General features: G+C 36.1%; 1 protein-coding gene, 1 long non-coding RNA gene and 1 other non-coding gene across 3 annotated transcripts; all 3 read right to left on the bottom strand.

Moving 5' to 3' along the window:
- Positions 1 to 1150: 1150 nt before the first annotated feature.
- Positions 1151 to 2149, bottom strand: LOC129315335 (uncharacterized). The gene is made up of 4 exons (XR_008594457.1): positions 2109 to 2149; positions 1827 to 2031; positions 1535 to 1725; positions 1151 to 1450 (listed from the first exon to the last, which is right to left on the bottom strand). It is a non-coding gene; the product is annotated as an uncharacterized LOC129315335 (long non-coding RNA).
- A 31-nt stretch (positions 2150 to 2180) lies between these two features.
- On the bottom strand, positions 2181 to 3927 carry LOC129316487 (uncharacterized). The gene is made up of 2 exons (XM_054960912.1): positions 2261 to 3927; positions 2181 to 2184 (listed from the first exon to the last, which is right to left on the bottom strand). The coding sequence occupies exons 1-2, from the start codon at positions 3925 to 3927 to the stop codon at positions 2181 to 2183; spliced, it is 1671 nt and encodes a 556-aa protein (XP_054816887.1).
- A 3233-nt stretch (positions 3928 to 7160) lies between these two features.
- LOC129316960 (5.8S ribosomal RNA) lies at positions 7161 to 7316 on the bottom strand. Its single transcript, XR_008594878.1, has one exon. It is a non-coding gene; the product is annotated as a 5.8S ribosomal RNA (ribosomal RNA).
- Between the last annotated feature and the right edge of the window lie 14827 nt (positions 7317 to 22143).

A 22143-nucleotide genomic window follows, 5' to 3' on the forward strand; every position in this document is an offset into this window, starting at 1 on the left:
AGCATTTCTATGCCATCTTCCTCTTACTTCTTGCATATACTGGCATTGCTATGAATTTTATTTTTTTTAAATCAGCAAATAACTTTTAATATTATATGAAAGAAATGGAATGTGTACTATATATAGACATGGCTTGCATTTTATAATTTTTTAATATTATATTTTAAGAAAAAAATTTATAGTAGACAAAGCGTGCTCCCTACTCCTGTGAAAGTGTTAACCCCATAGTCATATCACATCAAGCCTGCTCTCTGTATGTGCAAGCTTTAATACAAGCCTTTCAATGAATTTTTTTTTCTTTTACCAACTTTTTTAATAAATTTAAATAAGCTGTATTTTTTTAGCCCAAAAAAATAGTCATGTTTAAATATATTAAAGTAATGAGTTTTCTAATATAAATTGGGGCTTAAGAGTTGTGCTTGTGCTACTCAATAATTATTAAAAAAATTAAAATTAATAACCTCGAGATTGATCCCATGAAATTGTATAGAAAATTTTAGTTGAAATTTAGAGTAACTCTCTTTTATTAAAATTTGTAATAGAAGGTTATTTTTTCTATATTTGTTTTATTTTATAACACACTTTTAATTATTTTATAAGAATTAAAAAATAATTAAAAGTGATTTGTATTAGTATGATAATAAAAGGTCATCACTATTTTTTAAAGTTATCCCCCAATTAAAGCCAACAAATTTTAATTACCTTTACCTTCATTTTTATTAATCTTTCTCAAGGTTACACTTTACAAAAGAAAAATGAAAAGAATCAATAGTCTTGTTTGATTGCATTGGCAAAGTGAGCATTTCACTCTATAGGATGACCACTGACCTTTTTAAATAAATATTTATTTGTTTTTTAACTCTTCCCTACTTGCCTTTTTAATAATAGAATATGAGCACCTCTGAGGAAGTGAAGTGCCCACGTGGAGAGAGAAGAAAGCAAAATGCTATAAGAATCTATTTATTTAATAACTTATTTCATTTAAAATGTATTCCGCTTAGGATGAATATGTTAATTTTCAATAATTATACACTACTTTTGATCAAGGTACTGAAAACCGGCCCGGCCATTGAACCGGTCAAGGTTGGGGGTCAGGGGTCAGGGGTTCAACCGCGGGTCAACCCGGATTCAAACCGGACATAATAAAATAATATGATTTAAATAAAAATAAATTCTCTAAGACTTAATATCTTATATAATATCACATACAAGTCCAAGATAATCATCAAAACATCATTAAAAACACAACATTTAAAATATTCATCCTTACAATCCTTTAATCATCAAAAAGTCTAAAGCTAATAATAATCAACACCAAAATCCTCATTAATTTCATTCAAATCTCCGGGAGTAAGGATTGAAACATTAGGAGATGATTGAGAGAAACCAGAACCACTTCCAACATCATCATTCAAATGTGGATGCTCTGAAATATTCATATCTTCTTCCCCTATTGATGACAAAAATTAACATTAATCATTGTGTAAAAAATAATTATATATTATGCAATATAGACATGTTAGTAAGTATGAACCTTCATTATTTCTCTCAGAAGCTGATGAAGCTACAACATTCTCATTATGCATAGCACTTTCCAAATTAGTGACATCATCAGCATCAAACTCAGGAGCTGGCTCTTGTTCCTCTTCAGCAATCCAAAAGTCCAATTTGTCAATAGATTCATAATCAATTGGATCAAAACTTGTCTTTTTCTTCAATTGGCTCCTTTAATGAGATCAAAACAATCAAATATAAGAATATATCTACCATGAGATAGTAATAAATTTTTATTTATTAAAAACATTCATAACTTTTATTTTTATTACCTATTCTTCAATCATAGATTGTAGTTTGTAAAGACTAAATCATTTAGTCTTTGATGTTCCAATCTATTTCTTCTTTTGGTATGGATGCGTTCAAACAAGCTCCAATTTCTCTCACAACCAGAAGAGGAAGAAGTTTGGCTAAGAATACGCATTGCAAGATTTTGCAACTCTGGAACAGAACTTCCATAAAACGACCACCATTCATCTGCAAATAAAAGAGAATTAGTTATATGTTATATGATAAATAAAATTACCATGATCATGTTAAATATTAACACTTACAAGGGTCTAGCTTCTGTGCTGCTCTATGACATGAAGCTTTATCAAAAGATTCTTTACGGTCACGATACAAGCTTAACTGCTTCATCATCACAATATAATCAACATCTTCATTTTCAGTTGACTCAAACACTGAAAGCATAGCATCCATTAACCTTCTTTTATGAACAAAGTCATCATCATACAAGAAGGCAGGGTTCAACAAATATGCTGCTGCATGAAGATTGGTCTTCAAGTGCTTATCCCATCGGGCTTGGATTATATCTGTGTAAGGCTTGTATTGGTCTTTCTTATTGGTGAAGATTGCCTTAATTGCTTTTTTTGCCCTTTGCATGCCTTCATAAACATAAGGCAAAGAAGGCTTCTCATCTGAATCAACAATTCTCAACAACTTTATAAGAGGAGACACAATCTTCACAACTTCAAGACATTCATTCCAAAATCGATTATCTAATATGATGGCACTAACAATTATTCCAGCTTCGGTCCTTGATAATTTGTGATCCACAAAATGCTTATCAGTGATTAAAGCTTGTAAGTCATGCTTGTGCATATATATGCTATGCAATGTGATAAATGTTGTAGCAAACCTTGTCGCACCAGGACGCACAATTTCTTTCCAACCCTTTCTTTTCCTGAGCCATGACAGAAAGACCATATGATTATAAACAAACACAGTGATCTTTGATGCCTTTGTTGCAAGTTGTGACACATGAGACATACTTGCAATGTCTTTCAAAGTAAGATTCAAGCAATGAGCAGCACAAGGTGACCAATAAATACTTTTATATTTCTCTTTAATCAACTTGCCACATGCTACATAATTAGCAGCATTATCAGTCACCACATGTACAATATTTTTGGGACCAACCCACTCAATCACTTCAGAAAACAATGAGAATAAAGTCTTGGCATCTTTCACTAAATCAGAAGTATCAACAGATTTTACAAATACTATGCCATGTGTAGAATAGACAAGAAAATTTATCAAAGTTCGTTGCCTCACATCTGTCCAACCATCAGCCATGAGTGTACATCCATAAGTTTTCCATTTAGATCGATGACTCTCAATAAGTAGCTGACATTCTTTTTTCCAATCATTCAACAAGTTAACTCTAAATTCATAAGCAGTAGGACCCTTAAACCCCGGCCCAATTAAAGCAATAGCATCCATAGCTTTTTGAAAGAATGGGCAATCTAATGCATTAAATGGAATACAATTAATGATCGCCCATTCAGCAATGGCCATTTTTGCACTGTGTTGTGCTTCTTTAGTTGCAAATGCACTCTTAATGCCTGGTTGGGAACCTGGAGTTGTCCTAGAGGCAAAATAATTTTCAACTAGCATAGTAGGAGGTTTTTTTTTACTAGCACTACTCTCAGGGATTGACTTAGATGGAGCAGGTGCATTGGGTTCATTAGCATTAGACACATGTTCCTCCATGTCTGCTTGTACATCGACAAGCTTTCTCTTTTTCCCACTTTTTAATGATTCTTGCATCTGATAACGAACATCAAAAGGAACTTTACTACAGGAAACTACATTTCCACTTATACCAGCAAGATGATGCTTCAATCTATTTATTCCACCTCCTTTATAACTCAATGCACAATAAAGACATGTATACACATTTTTGTTGCCCTCTTTTCTTAAAGCAACATGTGCCCATGCAGGATCTTTTTTCCCGCGAACTGATGGGGTTCCAGATGTGGAGTCATTATGGCTAGCAAGGGTGGGATTGTTGGAATTGGGAGTAGGATTGTTGGAATTCGGGGTAGGATTCTCAGTTCCATCACTACTAGAATTACTTCCAATATCCATATTATAATTGTAATCTGCAAGCTATGATAATTTCAACATAAATAAATATCTAATGCAAAAAAAAACTAGAGCAGCCGGAGCAATCATAGCAGCCAAAAATCCAGAATACAGTACACAAATAAGAGCAACATAAAGCTCGAATTAATTTTCAACAACCAGAGCAAATCAGCATACATACAAAAACGTTTATTGACTGACTACTCTCTCTGAAGGCACAACTTTAAAAAAAAAAAAGCAAAATCAGTTTAGTGATCATGTACTCATTGAAGGGATCAACTTGGCCAGCCGTTCGAGGCTTAAAACGAGTTTCTTTTCTAGCCTTTTTCCTTCCATTTGTAACATGATTGCCATATTCTACACTATGCTCAACGGTGCACAAAATGGCAATTTTAAAGGATACATCTTATTGACCATGGACCAAAATAAAGAGAATGGAAGGGGGAAGGGCTATACATAGAATATCTGACCAACATTTAGAAGACTCTCATGAGGGACATTGAAGATGACACTATGCTCCCTGCATATCTTCCTAAGGAATGCATATATGTAATCAACAGCTATTTTGTATATATGTAATCACGTTTATTTTATATGTATGTATGCTAAATCACGTTTATATATTTTAAGCAGTTGCAATTATGTAAACGTTAAAATGACAAAGAAAACAAAGACCCATATAAGGGAAAATTTAGTTGAACTTGAAATTTAAAAGAGCTAAGAAAAAATTGTTCAACACAAATCCGTGTTATGCAGAATAAATTCAAACAACAAACATCAGAATTTGGTGATTGCATCCAAAATCCGTAGCTCGTTTATTGAGAAAACCAGCAAATTGTAAGAGATTTTGTTGCATAAAAATGTTATAATTACCTGAGTATTAGCAAAGATGGCTTCTCACAGACCGAAGGAGGCGGATCCAAACACAAACTGCGATGCCATATCAGTGGATGAAGCGAAAATCAGATAGAGACAGAACCAAGCAAAGAAGCTGATGAACATCCTGGGTATTCTTGCGAAAGGTTAGGGCTGATTTAGGTCACTCGAGGGTTTAGCATCTAGATTCAGCCAGAGATGAGACGAGACGACGGCAAACCGGCGAACTTCGGACTGAGATAACGTGAAATGTGTTCGACCTTCGAATTCGGGATTCCTATCAGCTATGGCTTCGCTGCGAGATTGAGACGCAGAGGTACTGACTACTGAGGCAGTGAGGCACAGAGCCACAGACTTAGGGCGTCTGATTTCTTTTTTAATTTTTTTTAATAGGATGACCCCCAAAACGACGTCGTTTTGGGGGTTAATTTCTTTAAAAAATAATAATCGGCCAACCCGCCCGACCCGGGGGGTTGGGCGGTTTTACCCGGGTTAATCCCGGGTCACCCGGGTTAACCCGGGTCACATGAGGCCACTTTGGCCATATGAACCGGACCGGACTGGTCTCCGGGTCACCGGGTCACCGGTCGGACCGGCCGGTCCGGTCCGGTTTTTAATACTATGCTTTTGATAATATGAGAAAAAATTTTAAAAAAATAAAAAATAATTTTATTATTAAGTTATGCCTCAGAGTAGAAAATTTATCCCCAATAAATATTATTAATCTATCAGTTAATGCTCCAACAATTTAAAATATAAGTAACAACTTTATATTTGTTATGTGACATTTTCATACAAAATAAAAAATATAAACATTTTTAAAATTTCTTATCCATTAAAAATTAAAATAAAATTAACTTTAATCTGTTTTAGAATATTTTGACTCATTCATCACCTAAAAAATAAAACTTGTATTATAATAAATTGTATAAATAATAATTATTGCTGAAATTAAAAAATAAGTGTATTCTAACATTTACGTTGATCTCTCCCTTTATTTAATATTTAATATTTAAGAAAAGGAAAGATTAGACAAAGGTGCTTCACTTATAAGTGGAGGAAGGAGATAATCTACATTAGCAAATCATAGCATTAAAGAAGGGTGGAAGTGCGTGATATGAATAGATCAAGTTGAGAGGGACAAGGGAAGAGAACTGTACGATTAAAGTTATGATTGATAAGATGTAATCCAGAGAGTGTGACATCATCAATCTTGTTGTAACAATTTTTGTTTTTACCACTATGCCCCATTCAAGTACTAATAATTGAAAAGTCTTAGAGATGGAAAAGAAAAGGATCGAAGTGGCGACCCTAAGCTGTCCTGTCTTATCACTAATAATAGAAAAAATAGCATTTAAAGATTACTATATAATATTTATATCATAGAAAAATTAAATAATTTTATATTCTCACTGTAATCTTTTGATCCTTTTGACATATTAATTTCACAAGTGAAAAGATTAAAATGTTCCTCATAGTTAAAAAAAATAAAAGAAAAATCCTATCGTCACCGGATGTCAGATCACCATCGGCAGCAAGCATAGGACTTGAAAGTGAGTACTCACTGCAATTCAAAAAGAGTTTACAAAAAAAAGATGTTATGTGCTCGCTTTGGAAATTTCGCTCAAATTTGTATATATTGATATTTATTTATTTTTATCTAACAACTTGCACATTAATTATTATTTACTCACTTTATTTATTTTTTTAAAAATAAAATATATATTAATAAAATATTAAATATAGAGAAAATAAAAAAAATTGCATATAATATCTTCTTTTTTAATTTTCTAAAACACGTCTACATTGTTCTACCATAACTAAAAGAGCTGTCCTACGTCGATTAGGATTTGTAGGATCAAATCTAGTATTATACAAGATCCCCCTATAATAATCAAAACGCTCATAACCAAGAATGGCTTGAGCCTGATGAAGTTCTGGATCCATTATTTCATTATTTCTACACATGTTCATTAAAAAATTAACAAATTGTTGTGGAGTTGGACTTAGATAAGATGGCTGTGGCTGTGGCTGTTGCTGTAGCTTTGGCTCTGGCTCTGGCTATGGTCTCGGTACGTCCCGGCCTGCTCGAGGCACGTCCTTGTTAGTTTCTTTTCCTCCTCTTATTGATATGCTTAAACTCAGCGGGTAGCCCCGCCTGACCTGGGGTCGTGTTCAGGGACACCGATCCGGCGGCCCGACTCGGGGGACGGCGCGTGCATGTGTGGGCTCAATTGGCATCTCATCCACCTTTTACCGTGGTGGCCATCGTTGAGAGGCAACTTTCAACCTGTCGAGAGCCGGGGTTCTGGGGAGGCCACCTTCTGCCTCGCGTGGTCCCGGGCGATGGCGACGTTGTATGATGCCCAGGAAGATGTGCCCTCGACCTAATGGCTTCGGGCGCAACTTGCGTTTAAAGACTCGGTGGTTTACGAGATTCTAAAATTCACACCAAGTATCGTATTTCGCTATGTTCTTCATTGATGCGAGAGCCAAGATATCCGTTGTCGAGAGTTATTTTCGGATGCAAGCGGCAAAAGGCGCGGCGCTGGCTTCGAGGGCTCCGCTTCAGGACCGCCAATGCCACACTGCTTCTCTGTGTTTCCTTGGCGCCTCGAGCGCTGAGGTTGGTTGTTGTGCTGGGGGCTCAGGCCCGTGCTGAGCGGGGTCGCGCCCTCGACTCATGCGGGGAGGCTCGCCCTGCGTGGGGGCTTTCCGACTGGTTCTCAGGTCAATCTTTCGCGGGGCATCGACAATGATCCTTCCGCAACTTCACCTACGAAAATACCTTGTTATGACTTCTCCTTCCTCTAAATGATAAGGTTCAGTGGACTTCTCGCGACGTCGCCGGCAGTGAACCGCCCATGTTGCCGCGATCCGAACACTTCACTGGACCATTCAATCTGTAGGAGCGACGGGCGATGTGTACAAAGGGTAGGGACGTAGTCAACGCGAGCTGATGACTCGCACTTACTAGGAATTTCTTGTTGAAGACCAACAATTGCAATGATCTATCCCCATCACGATGAAATTTCAAAGATTACCCGGGCCTGTCGGCAAAGGCTATAGACTCATTGAATACATCAGTGTAGGGCCCGTGCGGCCCAAAACATCTAAGGGCATCACAGACCTGTTATTACCTCAAACTTCCTTAGCCTGAAACATCCCCTCAATTTTGACCAAACACTATTTATTTTCATACTTATGAGGCTCACAGAGCATTAATCTCTCTATCTTCTTACCTTCATTATCAATCTCAACTCGAGAAGAAGAGGTTGAAATAATTCTTATTTGAAGATATTCACGGAGATGACGCTAACAAAGTAGAATAAATAATTTATGACTAAATTAAGCTAGAATCAAGCTTTTCTTATGCATAGTAAAATCAAGCTTGTACTTCATTAGCATCGTCCTTGTCGTCTTAAGATTAAAACTCATTAAACCTCTTCTTCTGGAGCTTATATTGAGAACGAAGGCAAGAAGATTGGAGAGATTAATGCTTTATGGGCCTCATAAGTATGAAAATAAATGGTGTTTGGTCAAAATTGATGGGGAAGGTGTTGGATGATTCATTTTTTTATAGTAAAAGCTACCCAGCGATTCTAAGAAAATAGTTGGTGGCTAAATTTGCACCTTTACCATGCTAATGTATCACGCCCGTGTAGTGCCACGTGTCATTGTGGGCCTCACATAACGTCCATTAGCTTAAGTTAACGGCGGGCTATTGGATGCTCTGTTTTTAAAAGTTCGTAACTTATTTTGTACCATCTGATAGTTTAGGCTACCAGATGCTCCTCGAAAAATAATTTATGGTCAAATTTGCTACTTTATCCTTCAACTTGTGTGTCGGCAACTTAGGTTGATATAAAACAAATTGATTTTTTTTAAGCTAATTGGAGTACATTTATTTTTCAATTTAGGTTACAATTATTGTTGATATGATTTATTATAGTTATAGTTTTTATTTTTTTCTAAACTAATTAATGGATCAATATATTCTAAAAAAAAATTTAAACTAATTTTATTTTAATTTTCAAGTGGTGAGAAATTTCAAGAATGTTTATATTTTTTAATTATATATGAGAGTAACACGTAATAAATGAAAAGTTGTTATTTATATTTTAATTTATAAAAGCAATAAGTGATAGATCTAATAATATTTGTTGAAGGATAAATTTTCTTCTCAAGGGGGTAGAACTTAATAATAAATTATTTTTAATTTAGTTTGAAAATTTTTATCATATTAATCAAAAGTAGAGATAGAAGACTAGCATATTCATTTTGAGGCAACACTTTCAAAATAATAATAAGTTAAAATAAGGAAAAATGAAAAAAAATCCATTTAAATTAGCTCATTAACATATTGGTCCCTGGAAATAGTATAATCCCCCTGAAGTCCTTTGGGACATTTTTGTCGTTAGAAATTCAAATGAAATGACCAAATTGCCCTCAAAGTAAATAAAAATCTCAATCTCATTGAACAGAATTTCGCTCACGTTTGCTTCATCCTGTTCATGGTCTCATCTTCTTCTCTACTTCATGGTATTAGTCCATCTCCCTCTCCCTCTCTTCCCCTTCTTCTCCTTCTCCTTGCTCTTCTCGTTCTAGTGTTCCTTTTTTTAGTTTCTGTACATGGGTTGTTTGTTTTGATTAGCCGCTGTCCATGGGTATATATTAGCATACATTCTTCCTTTGTTGCGTCTATTGTACATGAGTAAATTTTCTCTTCTCCTTGAAATTTTCTCCTCCCATATGTAATAGTTGAAGTTGATGTGGGTTATTATACATAAATAATTGAGGTCTTCATTTTCTCTTCATGCTTAAAGCTAAAAAACAAGGGTACTGATGCTTACTCAACATAGATAAATGATAAATGATATATCATTTTTAGTTGTATTGTAAATGCATAAACTAGAAGTTGTGAATAACAAATACAAAGTTGTGAATATAAGAACAATAGTTATTATTGGATAAAACATAATAGATATGTGATCATAATGTTTAAAAAATAGACATGTTGATGAATGATTATTTCATTATTTTAGGTTGGCATGAGAAATGGCTTCATCTTCTTCTAGTTTTGGGAAGGAACTATTTTTTTATTTCTACATAAGGGGACATTTTGTAAAAAATATTGAAGGTAAAATACAATATGATGAGGGGAATGTGAGGGTGAAAATGATTAGAGAAGGGATGACACTTGAAGAATTAAGAATAATTATATCATCTGGTTTTAGCATTGACACTAATTTGAGTGACATGAAATATACTATGAGATATGATAAAATAATGCTTATAGACCTTGTTGATGATGGTGGAATTGCTATCCTATTTGAGTATAATATTGGAAGCAATTATGTATATATAGGTTGTAAAGGAAATGGCAATAGAGAAATAACAATTAAGGAAGCACCAATGTAAGTTACTATGTTTAACTCCTCTAAAGAAAGTTGTCATTTGCTATAGCATAGTTGTTATTTTAATAATTGAAGTTGTGATTGTCAATGCAAATGTAAATGAGACATAAAGTTGGATGGATTATGAATGCAGGATGGAGTAATTCTTGTCACTTTCAGATCTAAACTCTCCTTCTCCTCCTATTAAAGATCATAATTTCGAACATGTAGCCTTTAAAAGCAGGGTAGAATATGTAACCCAACAAACTTGCGGAGAACTTCTAACATTACCATATAGAGTAGAAAGCACACCTACATTGATGCTAGAGCTTAATTCTTCTAAGTAGAGGGTTTTGTTGTCAGGTGTAGGGCAAACCTTTCCCCATGCTGAAGCCTTTAGAAAAGTATTGTATAAATATAGTATTGCTCATAAGTTTCCATACAAATATAAGAACAATAGTACAAAGAAGATGAGAGTGATATGTGACATTGAAGGCTACCCTTGGAAGATCACAGCATATGTAATGGGAAAGGAAACTTCATTTCTATGTGTGAAGACATTTAAAAATGAGCACATACATTATGCACAAGACAGTTTAAGTATTACCCATAGGGGCAGTTCAAGCTAACATTATGTTTTGTAATTGAGGATGTGAGGTCTCATGTAGACAAACTGTAACATCCTAAATTTCCTAATTAAGATTTTTTAGTATTTCTAAGGATAATTTGGTTAATTTAGGGTAAATTATTAATTAATGAGGTTTATGAGAGGCTAATATAGTTTTTGGATTCTTGGACAGCCTTAGAAGATGGTTAGGTTGATGTTTGAGCAGGCTATGGCATGGAAGGGAGTTTAAATTTTGGTGTGGCTTTTTGTGCCATACGCCACGGCAAGCATGTCAATGCACCGTGATGCAGTTGTAAAATCTGCACTTATCAGATCACGAACCAGACTAAAAATTAGAAGAGAGGAAAGGGTGAACTCGAGAGCAGCGACATAGAAGAGCTTGTGGCTGCTAGGGCTTGTTTCCAACATGATTTTGGAGGCCTTATAAGCTTTATATACATTGGGTAAGCTTTTCTTTCTTCTCCCTCTCCCTCATTATGTGAAAATCTGGACATTTGAGGCAATGAGGGCTTTAATCTCGGTTCCTTTAGGTTTAGACCAAACCTGTTGGTTTTTTTAAGGTCTTAAGAGTTAAATCAAGCCTCTAACCCTAAGTTTATGAGTTTTATGGTGATTAGAAATTTTTATTGAGGGTTTGGGCGAACCTTAGGCATAATTTGGAGGTTTTGAGACAATGTGGGGAATTGGCTAGTGATTTTGGTGTGTTGGGATGTTTAACAAGATGGTTAGAGTGTTTGGGAATGGTTGATGTTGTTAGAAAAGGAATTTGAGTGTTATGAGTACTTAGAACCTAGTGAATTCGAGGTTATCCAGAGTGATAATTGATGTCTATCACTTGATTGTGTAGATTGAGTATTGCTCAAGCTTCCTCGTGCGGATAGAATGTATGGAGCTAACGTTGAGCCACAGTAACCGTTTTGTGTGACAAAGGGTTGAAGTAACAAAATAATTTACACTGATTGATTATATTGCTTAATTATTTATAAGTAGATAAATATATGTGTTTACATGTGTTTTGAAAGCTTAGCATATTGTGAAAGATGATTTTCTTGTGCATTAGAAACTACTCTCGAAATGATAAAGAATTGTGAGTTCTTATGTGAAAATTTATGGTTTCCCATAAGGGTGTGAAATGTGTGGTAATTTGAGCATGATCATGTTAGGAGGTGGGAGTTCACCCGTAGGAAGGAGTAGTAAAAGTCCATATGGCATGTATCTCCTTAGTATCTAGTGAGGCACGGTGTTGGAAATTTTATCCTTAGTATCCATGCAGGATACGACATTGGAGAGTGATGCTATATGCTCCTTAGCATCAATGATGCAATGTTGGAGTAACGACACCCCAATTCATGTGTGATAAGGGGAGATCATAGTTCAAAAGTAGGATATGGCACCTTTAGCTGGGTGATCCTACTACTAAAGGTGAGCTCGAACTATTGTGAATATGTACTTGGTTCAAGAGCCTATGGTTTCAGTCGGGGTGATATGGAGGCTTGGATGGTAAAATTATCATGCTAGTAGTAAATGATTTGTGTTGATGAAAAAGAATATTATAATATGGTAAAAGCATATTCTTGGTGTTTTAATAGCTTTACTCCCTGATGGTTGTCCATGTTAATTAATAGCAGTGAATTATTTTATTACTGAGATGTTTATCTTATCCCATGGCTATATTTTACAGGTGAGGGCTTCGTAGGGGCAATTGAAGAGTGAAGAGCGTTATAGTATAGCTCTTCCCCTTTCTCTTTTGTGTTTGCAATGAATATTGCCATTATATAATGCCAACTTAGGAACATGACATTATTTTAGGATATCACTTGTATGAATTTGTGATAAGTGTGCGTATCTTAGTCCAAGGTTGATGTTGTGTGTGCATGGCCAAATTACAATTACAAGTGATATAATTGAAGTGATTTATGTGCCAAAATGACCAAGTTGATATATGTGTTAGATTTTGTCCACCCCTTTATGTTATTATGAATTGGGGTTTTGGTAGTCATTTTGAGTGTGAATGCTTAATTGTATGTTTTGATTGAATTGTCATGTTATGTGTGGTCCATTTGAGGTGGTTAAAGTATCCCTAGGGCTAATGGCATTTGGCATTGTGAGTTGGACACCTTTGTGTGTGTTTTGAGGTGAAAATGAACTATTTTGGTTTCGAGTGTCCATCTTTTAAATGGATGATTGTTTAAGTGTGAGGCCAGTTTCATTAGTTAGAGGGCTTAGAGAGCTTCATGTGGACACTTGAATCACTCAAACTGGATGTCGAATGGCGAAATGGCACGCTCTAAAAGTTTAGAGAGCTATCATGATAGCAATCTACTATCATGACAATAGGTGCATGGTGTGGCGTATGATAGTTGCATCGTGACGTAAGTAGCCTTTGAGGGACTCGTCCCTCTATGCCATCTGTCGCGGCGAGTGTGGCTTGCGCCACGACGAACAGGCCGAATTTTTGGAAAAATGGCTTGTTTTAGCCTATTTTGAAGTGGTTTTATTTCCATGCTTTCATATTTGTTCTTAATTAATTTTTAACCATGTTTTAAGCTCAAACAATATTTCAAAAAGGGTTTTCTTGAGATCCCATTATTTTAACTAATTATCTTTTAAAACCTTTAAGTTGTGATAACCTTTGCTTGGGATTTTATCTAATCTTGGTTATCAAAATAGCATGTAAGGATGTTGTCCTGGTAATGTCAAGGCAGACATTACAATTTGGTATTAGTTTCAAGCGTTCCGAGACTGGTATGTGTGATTGTTGTGTTAGATTGCATTATTGTTGCATTCATGTCTAGAAGTTGGCATATATATTCATTACACTTACCTTCCGTTTGCATAGTTATCTCATTTAACGCTTGCTCTTTGTGTGGTTACTTCCATCCTTAGGAGGGGAGAGAGGATGGCAAGAAGAAGAGCCACCAGAATTGCTATGAGTGGTAACCTATCTAATATGGATATGGTACCAGAGACCAATGAGCTATTACCAAAGAATCACATTCTGGTTGGTCAGAACTTGGAACAATCAAGGAATGAGCCGCAGGGTAATGATGCCTTGCTTTTGGAGATGACAAATTTGATGCAAGAAATATGCAATTCGGTGTGGGGTCAAGGTATACTAAAGAATGATAGAGCAAGAGGTGATAGTAGAATAATAGAAAATGAAAAAGAGATGTATGAGGAAGAGGATGAAGCATATGAGAAAAGCACACCCAAGTAATCTAGAGTTGTGGGTGGCAATGGTTCACAGAATTCCATAGATCGAGCATGGAAGAGTTTTTCACGATTTGATCCATCGACTTTTGATGGAACAATGAAAGAGGGCAAAGCTAAAGAGTGGATCGAGAGAATTGAAACAATCCTTGAAGTTGTGCCATGCTTAGAGGTGCAGAAGGTGACTTTGGCCTCGGTGTTGTTTGTGAAAGAGGCTAAACATTGGTGAAAATTAGTGAGATCAAAAGGTAGAGTTAAGTAGACATGGGATGAATTTAAAGTGAGGTTTTTCAACTTTTACTTCCTTGTAGCCTTCAGAGTAGAGAAAGAGGTTGAGTTTTACAAGTTTAAGCAAGGGAATCTTGATGAAAAAGCTCTTATCGCTAAATTTAATTAATTGTTGAAGTACTCTACCTATCTCATAAGAAATGATGACTTGAAATGGAAAGCTGAGATACTACTTGAGAAGATGGGGCTTGAGTACCGACAGCAGTTGGCCTTGTTTGAGATCACATTTTATGATGAGATGTGTAATAAGCTGAGAATAGCTGTGAGAAAGGGCAAAGAGGCAGAGACTGAGAAGAGAAGGGATAGTTAGGGTAGATTCTCATAGTCGCTTGGCCCTACTGGTGGAGTTAGTAGGAGGTCCAGTTTTAGTTCCAGTAGTTCTAGGAGCTTTAGGAAGAAGAAGACTTTTTCAGAGGGGATTATAGTCTCGAGGTTCTTTCTAGAGGAGTAGTGGGCTAAAGAATAGTGCTAGTGGTGCACAGCCATCTTAGCAAGATTCTACAGTGCCTTTGTTGACTCTTAGCACAGCTGGAACCCCTCAATGCTAGAAGTATGGGGGATATCATGTGGGAAAGTTATAACATCCTGAGTTTTAATCCCCTGATTAATTAAACCTAATTACGGTAATTAAGAAAGTTGAAGTGGTGTGTGTGGCCAAAGGGATCTAATAATCATATTTGATAGTATTTTACCCCTAGTTGTGGGTCCGGTATCAAGGCGGGCCACCTAGGCATCAAAAGGAAAAGAAAAGGAAGAGGTGATGTTGCTGTGCCACACATCGTGACGTGGAAATCGTCCACCACAGCGCACAGACATTTCTAAACGAGGGAGGACCTCTCTGTGCCATACACCACGGCACATTGTCGATCCATCGCGGCACATGGCCAATTTTTGCAATTTATTAGACGCAAATGAGACATAAATCATCCAAGAAACATAGAGAAAAGAGGAAAACATAGAGACACGCTAATGCTCTGCTAGGGCACGACTTATATGAGAATTTGAGGAGGTTTAGGGCTTTAAATCATCCAAGGTAAGATTTCTAAGCCTTTTCCTCCTTTTCCCTTCCATTTTCTCAAGGATTTGAGTTAGGGTTTATATAAGGATGGTGATTTCGGTCCATATAGGGTATGGGTCTGAATTTGTTGACTCAAATGGAGTTAATGGGAGTAAATTAGAGTATTTAAACCTAGGTATAATGAGTTTTGGTATCTTAGGTTGTTGAATACCATTAATATCTAAAAATCTCATTTATTATAGTGGTTGGAAGTTTGTGATGCCATTAACGGGATTTAATGGCTCATTAATGCTCTTGGGGGCTAAAGATAATTATTAAACCTAATGAATAGGCTCCAACTCATGTAGAGTGAATGTTGGGCAGTTTAGAAGTAGACATTGAGGGTTCAAATGCTTGAGTTGGTTATGTTGATGAAATTCAACTTGATTGATTATAGTATTGGCTCTTGGGTTACCTATTGGATTGGAAATATTAAGCTTGGAAGCTAGTTGGTTGAGGGGTAAACCTTTGACCTCTCAAAGGTTTGAGGTAACTGGGGAAACCCTACTTTGAATAGTTATATGTTAATTGATTGTTAATTGTGAATTGTGACTGTTACATGCATGAGATTGATTTTTAATGTAAAACCATATATTAGCTTGAATGAGAGTATGAAAATTTGTATGTGCATAATGCTATTTTTGGTTTGAAAATGCAAAATGTGATGTTGTGTAGAAGTAATTATGTGTTCATGAGAAGTAAATTTTGAGATAAGTGAGAATAATGTTGAGAAGATGATGAGAGTACACACTTGGGTAGTGCATGGTCGTGAGTCTAACGTGATTGTTGTGATGATGAGTAAAAATGTTAAAATAAGTGAGTATTGATTATGGCATGATCAGTGGCTGGAGTTCACCTAGGGATTGGGAGTAGAGAAAAATTCATATGGTATTTAGGCTGCCCTCCGATGCACGGGGGCATAGCCTTGTCCCACAGTTTGTTGAGGGACTGTCCTATAGTTTGTCAAGGGACTAGAACCTAGCTATCTCCACCGATTCAATGAGCAGAATAGCCTAAGGTATGAGACACCTTAGGAATTCGAGAATGGGGGAAGCCGTGGTCCAAGAGTGGGTCCTGTAATCTTTGGCCAGGTTATACCTCACGATTAGGGAGCTTAGGTAGTCCAGTCATACGGATGGAGCCCTAATCAGTGTTATAGGCCACGATTTTGGTCTGAGGAAATAAGGAGGATGTAAGGTTGGTTGATCATTGCTTAAGTAAATATATGACATGTCACAAGTGTTAAGTGGCAGTAAGTCACGTGAATAATGGGTCATGTTATATATCTGAGCATATGGTGATAATGCACCTAGTTTATGAGAGTTAAAGTAGTTATTTAGTGATAAATGATAAAATATGATATACGCCAGCATGTTTTACATACTTGATTTCCTTGTGTATGTATTTAGTTTATAATTGATATATAACTGCATATGGTTGTTTTAACCTTGGTTACTGAGTGGCTAGACTTACCCTTTTCATTCAACATTTTTCAGGCTCTAGCTTTAGTGTTGAGAGGGAGAAGGCTAAAGAGGCAGGAATTAGCATATTCCTACTGTATGCCTCTAGTTTATATTTAATTGGGTAATAGTATATGATTTGTCAATTCTAGGATGCATGCCATCATTCTTGCACTACTTTGATGGTTGAAATGTTAGTTTTGTATTTTGGGCCCTTAGTCTCTGTATATGCATATATGTGTGTGTGTGTGTGTGTGTGTGTTTATAGGGCTAAAATACTAATGTGAGTGTAGAAATAATGATTTGATCATGTTTTGAACAATTTGGGTGAATGCAATGACAAATGATCTTCCCCTCTGTTTTTAGTAAAATGGGGTTGAGTGAATTTTTGTTATACTAATGTTTCAGTGCTTGTGACGCGTTGTACTAATAGTTCTAGGTCCATTGGACATGGTTCAAGTGTAACCTCCCTGAGGTTAAATCACAATTAACTCCAAATCATGGTAATCCAGGGCTTAATCCTTAAGAATCACCAAACTGTAGGATTTTATAAAGGAAATTTCTCAAAATCTTTCAAAGGAATCTCAATTTTCATCAATTCAAATCCCAAATATAATTTAAGAAGTCCAAATTAGAGTTTTGAAAACAAAGCGGAAGTTTGGAAATCAATTGGGACCCAAAAAAATGAGTTTTAAAACTCAAAGACAAATTCTGTGCAAAAAAGGACACATGCGCTGCGGCTTACGACTCGTGCATCACGGCGCATTGTATGAAATTTGATAGATCAGTGCTATCATTTGACAACTCGGGAGGCGAACTTCTGATGCATCCTAAATCTCTGTCCGACGTTTGATTAAGGTGGTTTCGGTGACTACACGGAGCTTTCTCCTAACTCTAGCTAATGGCACCATTTTTACATTCAAACTCATTTTCTATTAAAAAGTTGGACACAAAAACCCATTTTGACCACTTTTTCACAAAATCTCCCAATGGGGTGTCACAATTCAATCACACGTGCCAATAGCTTATACAAACCATCCAACCACACTCAATGGACCCTTACAGACTCATCAACACACCATACACAATAAAAAACGCTTATTTCATAAAACCATGACTCAACCTCAATTTTCACAAAACATAAAAGGGAAGGAAAAGTTGCACAAAATCAACCATTTCATTCATATGTCTCAAAAATACATATGCTCTTACTTGCACAAGTATTTTAGCCCTATCCATGAGTTCACAACCATAACTCACTAGCCAGGGTACAAAATATACTAGTTATACACAAAGTCATACAAGTAGTGCACAAATTATAACAATTAATCCTAGTTGGCAAATACTACACATGAAACCTACTAAAGAGAGGCATATAGAGGATTTACTCCACAAATCCTAAGCCTTTGTATGTTTTCCCCAGCTCAGATTCGATGAGCTAGTTCTTGAAAATATTGAGAATTGAGGGGTGAGTACTCAATAACAAAGTTTCACTTAACCCTTACAATTACATATTAATTGTAAATAGCTGTAATTTGGTAAATAAACACATATATCATATAATACTAGGCCACGGTTCACAAAACTAACAACCATGTGACCAGGCTTGTCACAAAACATTTTGTCATGTTATTTAGTGAAAACATAACACAGGGCTACAACAATAACAACCATACATCCTCAACACATGTCGGACCATAAAAATAACAACCATGTGGCTGAACTTATATGCATGATCAGATGCCAACCTTATATCTTCCTGTTACCTTCGACATGAAACTGATGGCTATCATGTGGCTACGTCCTTTATGGACTAACCCCACCTTCCACTTGTGAGGAGCTATCGGGCTAAGGTTAACTCACTCACTTATGTAATTTGGTTTCCCCCAATACTAACAACCATGGGGTGTCGTACACCTAATCTAGCCTCCTCATGAATCGGTGGAGACTAGTTAGGTTCAAGTCCCTCGTAGAACAAGTGGGACAGTCCCAAAACAACCATGGGACAAGGGCTATCTCTTGATTCTAACGGTCAGTGCCAAAGCTAGTTCCTGATTCCAACAGTCACTGCCAATACCATATGGATTTTCAACCAATCTACTCATCTTCCTAGGCGAACTACCACCAATGATCTTGCTATGCACATTTTACACATAATATACATTTTAACAATCATTTCTGATAGGGGACGTGGAAGCAAAATTGTGCTAGTTTAGGGACAGAACAACTGAAACATAACAAAAACACAAGAATAAAAAGAAAGGGATGAAATTTATGACAAAAAATAAAGAAAGAAAGGAAATAAACAACAGGATAATGATCAAGGATAAGATCCTCTAAAGCACCTACCTATAGGAACCTCAACCTTTGAAGACATCACAAGAATTGATCCTGTTATTGATCACGTTTGTTTCTCACACGGGATGCTACCACAAAGCACTAAGGCTCACAAGAGTTATAAATTCTAAAATGAATAATTTCATTCAACTTCTGTTCTATTTACAAGATGGAGCATGCCTAATTTATATAGGCTCATAAAGAAGACTATTTCCTAAAATTAAAACCTTAATTTCCTAATACTAAAAAGGAGAGATAATATAAAATAATGATGAAATATTCACTACATAATTTAAGAGATGTGATCTTAAAATTATAGGATTACAAAACTTAGAAATTAATAATATATTTAATTCTAATAATTGATTAGACTCAAAATAGAAAACTAAGACTAATCTTGCTTCTTAAGAAAGGGAGTTAAATCAAAGGACCATTAAAATAGAAAATAATTTAGGAGACAATCAAGGGATCACAAAGGATTTAAAATCACACCACCCTTGACTACTTCACAAGGGTTTCTTGCCTCCTTGCTTGCAAGAGGCTCAACTTGTAGTCTTCCTTGCATTGGGCTAAGGTTTGTATCTCTTGAGCTTGACTCTTCATTTTTTTTTCTCTTTTTCTCTTCTATTTTCACGCAGCTCACGAACTAATTTATCTAATTTTTGGCCATGCACTACGGCACATGACACAGAAGAGCTCGTTACGTTTAAATTGTCTTCATGCACCGCAGTGGACCAACTATACACCACAGCGTGTGGCACATAAAACAATTCTTTACTTTTTCATCCTCTTTCCTTGCCCGGGTGGCCCACCTTCGATCCAAACCCACTTCTAGGGCTGAAATCATATCAATTATGCCAAGTTAAGCCCCTTTGGCCACACATCTCATTAACTCACTAACTACCTTCATTAGGTTAATAAATCAGGGTTATAATTTTTTAAATTTTACACTAGGTGTTAGGAAAGGCTTTTGGCACATATTGAGGGTTTTGGACACCCATTTGGTGTTAAAGTGGTGAAAAGTAGTTGAAATGTGTATGAGTGTCCAACTTTCTAGTATGACTTGTTTTGTAAGTGGAACTTATGCCATTAGCTAGTTCATGTAAAGAGCTTTCTATAGACACCTAGATTGCATCATTCGGATGTCAAATGAAGATTCGGGGCGAGTCAAAAGTTTCCTCGATTCTACTTCAAATGATAGCAGAATCAGTAGAAATTTCATGCAACATGCCATCGCATATGGTACCTGAGCCACGGCGCATGGTGCTTGAGCTGCAGTGTGTGGCATAGAGAGCAACATGCCATGGCACAACATGTACGAGTTATGGCGCATTGCCCTATATCACAACACATGTTTTGTTTTTAAACTGTTTTCAACTTCTTTCACTCCTCTGAGGTATCCCATTCTTTCGTAACTTATTTTACTCTGATATGAAAGATTTTTATCAATTCAAACTCTTTTTTATTTAGAAAACTTAGATTCTTTACTTTTAAACTGAACCTTGGTAATCATCTTATTGAGTTAAGTCTTTGATTACTAGGTGTTATATTGGTTAATTATGTATAATAGAGTGAGAATGTTTCAACTTTACATTAGTTTCTCTAGTTTTGAGAGTTGGTCTATGGTTTCTATGAGTAAGTGACTATAAGAGCCTCAAGTATTTAATTGATCAAAAGGAGCTGAATATGCGACAGTGAAGGTGGATGGAATTTTAAAAGATTATAATTTTGAATTGAAGTACCATCTGGGGAAGGCCAATGTAGTAGCCCATGCTTTGAGTTGCAAGACCATACATGTTGCGAGGTTGATGATCCATGAGTATAAGCTAATAAAGGATTTCTCTAGTGAACACCAGAATAGTCCAGATTTCGCTATGTACAAATTGAATACAACGGTAATCACCAATGAATTCTAGAAAGACTTGAGAAAAGCTTAGCTTGAAGACAAGTATCTATTAGGGATTAGAGATGATATTGAGGTAAACAAGATTAAGGACTTTTAGTTCAATGATGATAGGTTGGTAGTGTATAGAGATTGGGTATGTGTACCTAATGATAAAAGGGTTCAAGAGAATATTCTAGCTGAAGCTCATCAGAGTAAGTTCACCATTCATCCAGGAACTACCAAGATGTATTAAGACATGAAGAGTCGGTGGTGGTGGCCTGGTATGAAGAGGGATATGATGAAGTACGTATCTCGATATTTACTTGTCAGAAGGTGAAGATTGAACACCAAAGACCCTCAAGATTGTTACAACCATTAGAGATTCTTATGTGGAAATGGGATTATGTTTCTATGGATTTCATTATGGGATTGCCATGTACCCAAGCGAATCATGATGCTATTTGGGTAATGGTGGATAGATTGACCAAGTCTGCTTATTTCTTAGCAATTAGAGCTAACTATGCTCTAGAGAAGCTTGCAAAGGTCTATATTCAAGAGATTGTGATGTTACATAGAGTGCCGAAAGAAATTATGTCAAATCATGATCTAAGGTTCACCTCAAACTTTTAGAAAGCACTGCACGAGCCTATGGGTACAAAATTGAAGTTCAGTATAGCATATCACCCTCAGATTGATGGTCAAACCGAGAGGACCATCCAAACTCTAGAGGATATACTACATAATTATGCCATCGAGTGGAGTGGCAGTTGGGATAAGCACCTACCTTTGGCAAAATTCTCTTATAGCAACAGTTTTCATGTGAGCATTTAAATGGCTTGGACCGAGTTAAGTGAGAGAAGCATGTTAGGTCCTAATTTGGTAGATCAAACTACTAAAAAAATTAAGATTATTCGTCAGAAGTTGCTGACTGCTCAGAGTCAACAGAAGAGCTATACAGATAAGAGGAGGAGACTGTTAGAGTTTATGGTTGGAGATCATGTATTTTTAAAGGTCACACCTATGACTAAAATTGTGAGGTCTATTTGTGCAAAGAAATTGACTCCCAAATTTATTAGGTCATT

The sequence above is a fragment of the Prosopis cineraria genome, unplaced genomic scaffold, assembly GCF_029017545.1.
Source record: "Prosopis cineraria cultivar Desert tree isolate PC_DT_omini unplaced genomic scaffold, ASM2901754v1 PC7, whole genome shotgun sequence".
Taxonomy (NCBI): domain Eukaryota; kingdom Viridiplantae; phylum Streptophyta; class Magnoliopsida; order Fabales; family Fabaceae; genus Prosopis; species Prosopis cineraria.